At 43.1% G+C, this 7,366-nt stretch overlaps 1 protein-coding gene across 1 annotated transcript; it reads right to left on the reverse strand.

The window, feature by feature from the left end:
• Window positions 1-160: 160 nt before the first annotated feature.
• Window positions 161-7,032, reverse strand: LOC146176928 (uncharacterized). Its single transcript, XM_084583041.1, has 5 exons — window positions 6,727-7,032; window positions 4,954-5,093; window positions 3,282-3,370; window positions 591-815; window positions 161-343 (listed from the first exon to the last, which is right to left on the reverse strand). The coding sequence occupies exons 2-5, from the start codon at window positions 5,054-5,056 to the stop codon at window positions 326-328; spliced, it is 435 nt and encodes a 144-aa protein (XP_084439167.1). The 5' UTR covers window positions 5,057-5,093; window positions 6,727-7,032; the 3' UTR covers window positions 161-325.
• Between the last annotated feature and the right edge of the window lie 334 nt (window positions 7,033-7,366).

Genomic DNA, 7,366 nt, shown 5'->3' on the forward strand with positions numbered 1-7,366 from the left:
TTTCCTGTGAATTTCCTTTGAGCTCCCAGGGAACAGACCGTTGTCAGTTTGAGTTGAGTTCACAGGCAGTGGCCAATTATTGGTTCAAAGGAAGTTCGAAGGAATGATGACTATGGGATATTTGGTGGATGTTCGAAGGAAGTAGGTTCAGACTGAAACATTTGTTTGTATGAGCTTATATTTATTTGAATAGATGTACTTCCTCTGTTTAGGCCTTGCAATTAGGCCTGCTTTCGAAGACCCTGCGACAAAAAATTGGATCACTGTCCACAATCCCAGTGCAAACTTGCGCAACTGCCGGTGACCACCTTGGCTAGTACTCCATTCAGTAAGCAGGTGTAGGCTGCAAAAAGAAAAAAAAAGCATTAGAAGCATGACTGCAATGAACAAGCTAGAGTCCATCCAGCCTTCCTTAGCTTTTGTAAATTAAATATACAGAGCACGGACAGTGTGAGCGCCATGCAGGCACCACATCATTATGCATTAAGGCAAGCATTATGGCCCTGACCATCACTGAAAAGTCAGCTGTTTGGACAATATTTCAGAATGCTCTTGCATCACATGCACAGGCTATGAGCTCGAGGACTTACAGATAACAGCATCCAATTTTGGGCAGCCCAGTGCCTTTTTTGGAGCTTGTTCCTTGCGTTGCGGGCATTGCAGACACGGCCATAGAGTGAGCTTTCTTCCAGTTCTTCGGGTGAGAACACAACCCGCACCAAGTTACACGCAAACTTTGTTGCTTGATTGCCCGCACTGAGTTTCATGCGGTCAATCAACTGCTGATTTACCATAATATTGCTGCCAATGTGCACCTGCAAGAACAAAAAGCAAATATTAGTACTATGACCAGTATTGTAACATACAACAATATTCCTTGATATGCAATAAGAAAATGAAGGGGCTTTACAAACAACAAAAAACTTAGACCAGCTTAAGAACATTCAAAGAAACCCCAAAATGCATAATTAAGGTCATTTGTTTGCAAGTAAAAATACACATTCAAGAAGCCGTACTTTAACATGTACAACAATGAAGACATACGAAAACTATTGGATGTTTTTGACACCTTCCCGAGCAGTGTTTTGATCTAATTTAGAATCAGGCCAAACATCTTTTAACATTTTTATTAGTGTAACCTGACAATTGTGTAATATGTATTTAAAGTAACTAGCCAAAAAGAGGGCACATAATGCCCCGGAAAGGATTGAGCGCTAATAGTGCATTGCTATAGCAGAAGAAAAAACAAGAAATAAGAGATTTTTTAACGACCTAATTTATGCTTGCATTTCAACAATAAAAAAAAAAAACAGATTTTAAGTCAGAAAATAAAGGGATTTACTCATCATTAACATTGCAAAGGCCATTAAAAGCCAGTTAAGACAGAGCACAGTGCCCACATTGTCACCTCCTGTTTAAAAACACTAACATCCTTTTCGTACATCAGAAGCTCAACCAATTAAAAAAACTGCCAATGAAGGTTTAGCAAAAGCATGCACTCCCTGCTCTGTATGTGCTACTTTGAGGCAACATTTAGTTTCCAGCTTGCACAGGTAGCTTTCATAATTTAATATTGCGAGTTCTGTGTCAGTGGATGAAAATTGACAACATTCCGATGAAACCCCCTGGGCTTCCATTCTTGGTCGTCCCTTGTAAAACATTTCCAGTTACCTCGCTATATGTTACTCGACTAGATTGCTGCTTATTGGGGGGCAGCTGATTTTTCACGTAATGAGTAATAAACTTCACTGCACTCATTTGACTTAGTTTCTGGTTCAAATATTTTTGTCTCGGATACCTCCTTTTTTATTACACTACCAATAGAAACCAGCAGTAAAAATAAAAACCAAAGGGACACTTAAGCTCCGCCTTTAAGGGTATGATGCGACCAGTGTAGGCTACCACCCAACATATAAAGCCCTGCTTTAACCAAGCTGTATCAACATGTCTACGTAGCCTAGGTGTAGCAAGCCTGACTCAGCATTGAAGAGCACTGGAATGTTGATTCGTATTTCACCTTCCCAACTCAAATGAACGACCGGAGTTAGCAGCTCCTCCTAACTTTTGGATATCATGTGGTCTCGTTAAGCCACACAAATCATCAAAGAATGTGTGTTCGGCCATGCCACTTGCCAGCGCCATGCTCTTGATGTTTCACTCACAACACAGACAACAAATTTTCATGTAATGGGGCCTTTAACGATATCGTAATTTTAAGCAATTTTAGCTAGAAATCTCGAAATAATAGTGCTCAAGGGGTTAAAGTGAAATTGAACTATTGTTGGATCAGCTTAAGAAGCCACAACTCCTTCTCAAAGGAGACCCTCCTGGCAATACCATGATGGTTAATTGCCTCTGACTTACCAGAGTGACATTGCAGGTGGCTGTCAGGTGCAAGTGGATTATATGCACATTAGCTTGAATACCATGATGACTGGCCCAAGTCGCTAAAATGACTGATTAGAGGAGCACCAGCTGCGTCATGCGTGTTGTAGTGCAAAAAGATGGCCTTCCGAGATCGATAACCTAAGAAATTGCTGAATATTAAACAAGCTAATGGAAATCTCTTTTCTGATGAAAAGGGCTTTGCTATAGCCCAAGCGAAGTATGCTCAACAGGAAGCGTAAACAAAAGTAACCTTGCACTTCCGATCACTACAGCTTTCACAAAAACTCTTCCAAATCAATATACACACGAATGAAGTAACAGTCACTAAAATGAAAGGAAGCAGTTGGGATTTTTTTTCATGGTTGTTTTGACGAATTTAAGAAAATAGTACTGTCTGTCTTTTGTCGTTTCTATCAAATTGACATTCATTTAAAAATATCATTATGCTACTAATTATGCAGTCTGTGAGCCCAGCCTCATAAACAGCATCCCAGCCAGGGCAGCCGCTTTTCAGTGGAGCCGAAACGCAAGGTGCCCGTGTGCTCTGTGTTGTCGGTGCACGTTAAAGCACCCCAGGTGGTCGAAATTTCCAGAGCCTTGCACTACAGTATCTCTCATAGCCTGAGTCGCTTTGGACATTAAACCCTAAGAGCCAACCAATCATAAAGAGCATTGCTTCTTGCCTATCTCTGAATTCAGTGACTGCGACTTCATTCACATGGATAATGAGCTCCTCGTTTCCCTATCCTTGCACACTTCTCAATGGAAGTGAATGACTTGTGGCAGTGCTATCATAAAGCTAGAACCAAGTTCTTGTGTGACCCTTAAAAAAGTTTCATCGAGAAAGGCAGTAATGAGCACAACCATGCAGACACTAGACTAAAGCAACTAACCTGAGCCTCGGTTGGCAGCACAACTGCTTGTGTTGTACACGCAGCATTATTAACGGATTCCGTCAGCTGATTGACCAGCTCAGCAACATCTGAAAAAAAAAAAAGGAAAGCTGGAACAAAACATACTATTTCATCACTAGCAGCAGCAGCCCATGTAACATTCACCACAGGAGAAAAGCCTTTTCTTTGCCCTTGACTGCATGACCAACCCTTTTCTGTCACCAAATGCGCCATTCAAAATTTAGCTGCTAGACACTGGCATCACTCACGCACTCAAGGCACCCTATCAGCGGTACATAATCTAGGGGATGCTGATAGCAATTGATGAAGTCAATGCTGACATCCCACTTCTGATCTCTTTGTTCGCTGTGGAAATGCCTGGATTGAATTAAGTGTGCTGCTATTGCTTAGAATGAATTCATGGGTGCGAATGATGATGCCGAGATAGCTGTGATAGCTTTAACAGAAGTTAGTCAGATCACATCCCTGAAACAGTTTGTCGGTAGCAAGGGCCTTGAAGAGGTCAGCATGCAATATACATGTATGGCGGCAGCAATACGCCATACATTTGGACAAAGGCTGACACTCGAGTGTGTAGCTGATACTCGATAGCCCATGCTTCACCTATCTCGTGTCTGCCTTTCGTGTCGACATTTGCTAACATGGTGTAATGACCGAGTTAAGTTAGGCAGATTGCTGAGCCAGGTGCCGAGCTTGGACAAGCATAAATTTCCTGTTGTGAAAAAAAAAAAAAAAAACACCACCTAAGTGATCAAAATGGCACAGGAAAATGAAGCGCATGCCATAAGGATTCCAAGGTCCAAGACAGGACGAGGCCACATATGATAATTTCATACAAATTTAGATTTTTTGCTGTCCCTCCTGCGCTCATTCTAGATGCACCTCATCATTTGCAGGAGACTCTGAGGTTAAAATCTGAGGGAATCAAGGGTTCCATTCAGATACGCCGTCCACAGTAATGCAAGAGCACCACAGACCTGCCGCAGCCATCTGGCTACAACTTATACCCCGTGAATGTGTTTGAACCTAATGCAGCTCTCCGGGTTCACTGGAGCGTTGTTGTCACCGACCACTCCAGAACAGAAAGGAACCCAATCCCGCGCCCGTTTTTCGGCCTCGGCTTGACCAGCATAAATCAGCACAGGTGCTCACCTTGAGTGGCATTTGTTTACCATGCATTTTCATGCAGCTATCACATACGACAACAGGCTCAATCTCAGATGCATGCCGATCCCAAGCAATGACATGTGACACGCAAGTCACTGTAACACAAACAAAGCATCCTTGCAGAGCAGGAGTGGCAGCAGTTCATCTGCTACATGCACTGCAAGAATGGTGGTTGGTGGCGTCATGCAGCAACGCCACGGTGTAGCTGAGCACTACTGTACACCACCTATAATGTGTCGCAAAGACAACTACAGGAGGAACACCAATCCTAATCCTCACTGTAGGGGGAACCTTATTGCAGCAACATAATCTTACTGGTGCTTTTACTAGGACGTGCTACAGACCAAGAGGTCTTATTCATTTAAGAGTTAGCACTTGAATTTGTTATGCTTTACGTAGCATCTGGTGACACAGCAAATAATTTCAGTCTCATGGCAATGGAGATCAGCATTCCAATGGCTTCAGAAAAAAAGCGATCACATACCAAGCATCTGACGTGCTTCATCTCTTGCGGCCTTATATTTCTTCATCCTTTTTTTTTGCAGACCCCACTTCATCCTCAAGCTCCAGGACTCTCTTTTTTGCATCTGTTGGCTTAGACATTTTGTCACAGCTGCAGCTTTCCTGCAAAACGACATGTGGCAAGGTCTATTGTATTTGCACTCAAATGCATCATACAAAAATTATTCCGTATAACGCATTGTGCAGATATCTGGTTCCACACATGAGATTAGCAAAATAGTGACCAAATGAAGACCACTGACAAGAGAAACGTAGCATGGACACTGTTTAGGGTTCAAAGCAACACTTCTTAAGGAGGAACATTAGCCCTTGAGCAAACCTTGGCACATAAAAGGACATGGTAATGTTTAACTGCGAGCTGACACCATCCAGCATCACTACTGCTCAAGTGGGCAGAATGCCCACTTGAGCAGTAGTGGACAAAACAAAGGATGCATTTCCAGAAAAACAGTTTGAGCTCCCACGCATACCGTAAAACATAGCCACTCTGCTGTATGGTAGGTTCATGGTGTTTTATGTCCCAAAGCGACTTAAGCTATAGCGATGAGGGATGCCGTAGTGGTGGGCTCACCTGGGGTTTTTTAATGTGCAAATGACATCATATAGTACACAGTCAACTTGCATTTCACCTCCACTGAAATGCGGCCATGAATGCTGGGATTGTACCCATGTACAGTCGTGAGCTTTATGAAAGGGAGCATGCGATCCCGTGGCAGATAGCCTCATCCAGAAGTAGTGGCAAGGTGCAACGGCAGCATTGAAAATGAAGTGGAGAGAGCGGTGCCCTTCTACCTGTTGGCCGTACCCCATGCACTGGGAGCAACTTTTACATCGGCAGCTAAAAATCATTGCAGCATTATGCTGTTGGTAACTGATATCACTGCTTGCTTTGCTATGCTCTGACCTAGCAACCCAGCGTAGGCTGGTAACTCAGGCAAAAGCGGCAGCCCAGGCCACTGGAGTCTTAGAATGGAGACTCCACACACTGCCTCCCCACCACACACACTTTTTTTTTCCCTTTTTTTTAATAAAGTTTTCTCTCTCTGCGCGAAATCTGAGGAATGGCTGGTAGCGAAGAAAGGAAGCATGCTTGACGCTTCAATAAAAAGAAACAAACAAATGAATATGAAAGTAAATGAATGCGACAACACGTTAGGCGCTTTTATCTGCTTAAACTTCAGTCGCCTGCAGCTGTGAAAGCGTCCGTTTCGCTGCTACACTACCAATTGTCTCGGAACGAGCATCCTGGTAATCTTTAAAACTTGTTCTAAATCAGCTTCAATAATCAAGGAGCTGCCATTCTCCATGCCGCACCGTTCCGAGACGACGATGCGGGCAAGGTGTTTTTTTTTTCTTTTTCTTTTTTTTTTTTAGAGCCCAAATTGGGAAGCCTACTCCTGTTATCACGAAACACCGAGAATTGCCATTTGCTGTGTAAACAGGGAGAATCAGGTCCACGTAACGACAGCAGCCGCGTTTATTCTACTTCTTATTTCCGCAAATTCAGTTCATTATGCATTTTTGTTTTAATTTCACGCAATTCCCGGAATCAACTGTCTACCTCTTTCACCATGTGCACTACTGTCACCTGCCGGTTAACACAATGCGGTCGTAATGTGGGCATGTAAACGACTTCGCGACACGACTCACCGCGAGTAGCAAAGGAAGGTGTTTCACAGGTAAACATTATCAAGACATGAATACGAAAAGAGACAAGAGACGTTTGACTACTTACCCACTCCGAGAATGAACGTAGGAGAGTACGACCCCTCCTTCCACTGGGCATGTAATACTCCTTGGTTTGGAATAATCTTCCAGTATTTTGGATTATCCATCAGTTTCGCCTGCAGTTCTTTTGATTGTAGGTTTCTTACAGGGTAGCGGTCGCCCATTTAACCAAGACATGATCGGCCATTTGCACTACTCACGCTAAGAAAGCACGACGAATACAACGAACGCGAACAATCAACTTCCTACGGTCATGAAACACATAGTGAAGCATGCCGCCGGCTGTTTTCACGAAAACGATAGCGCTAGAGTCTCAAGCGCCATTGCAAACTTTTAAATGCATTTTTGCAAACTTCACAAACTTTCAAAATAAAACTTATAATTTATAAACAACCTTAAACGTTTGTTTTTTTAGTAGTAATATGTGATGCGTAACAAAACACAAAATAATTTAAGCAAATTATTGCCACAAACATTGGCAGCGCCCTTTTTTCTGCTGCGGAATTCTTATGGTGCATGTCAATCTTCATTGGTTTTACTCGCCGTGAGAACGTTGGTTTTACTGGCAGTATTCGTAACCTCGGCTGCGGGGGCTTCTGTGCGTGGTGGTACCGACGTACTGACGTCGCTGACGTATTAATTGCTGG

The sequence above is a fragment of the Amblyomma maculatum genome, chromosome 10, assembly GCF_055883805.1.
Source record: "Amblyomma maculatum isolate TAMU_Amacu chromosome 10, ASM5588380v1, whole genome shotgun sequence".
Lineage (NCBI taxonomy): Eukaryota > Metazoa > Arthropoda > Arachnida > Ixodida > Ixodidae > Amblyomma > Amblyomma maculatum.

Excerpts from the sequence above, each read along its gene's own strand:
- LOC146176928 (XM_084583041.1), bottom strand. The coding sequence starts at position 5,056 with ATGCAAAAAAGAGAGTCCTGGAGCTTGAGGATGAAGTGGGGTCTGCAA. Across the intron at positions 3,371-4,953 it reads TGAAGCACGTCAGATGCTTG|ATGTTGCTGAGCTGGTCAAT; the intron begins GTATGTGATCGC and ends TTTTTTTTTCAG. Across the intron at positions 816-3,281 it reads TGCTGCCAACCGAGGCTCAG|GTGCACATTGGCAGCAATAT; the intron begins GTTAGTTGCTTT and ends TTGTTCTTGCAG.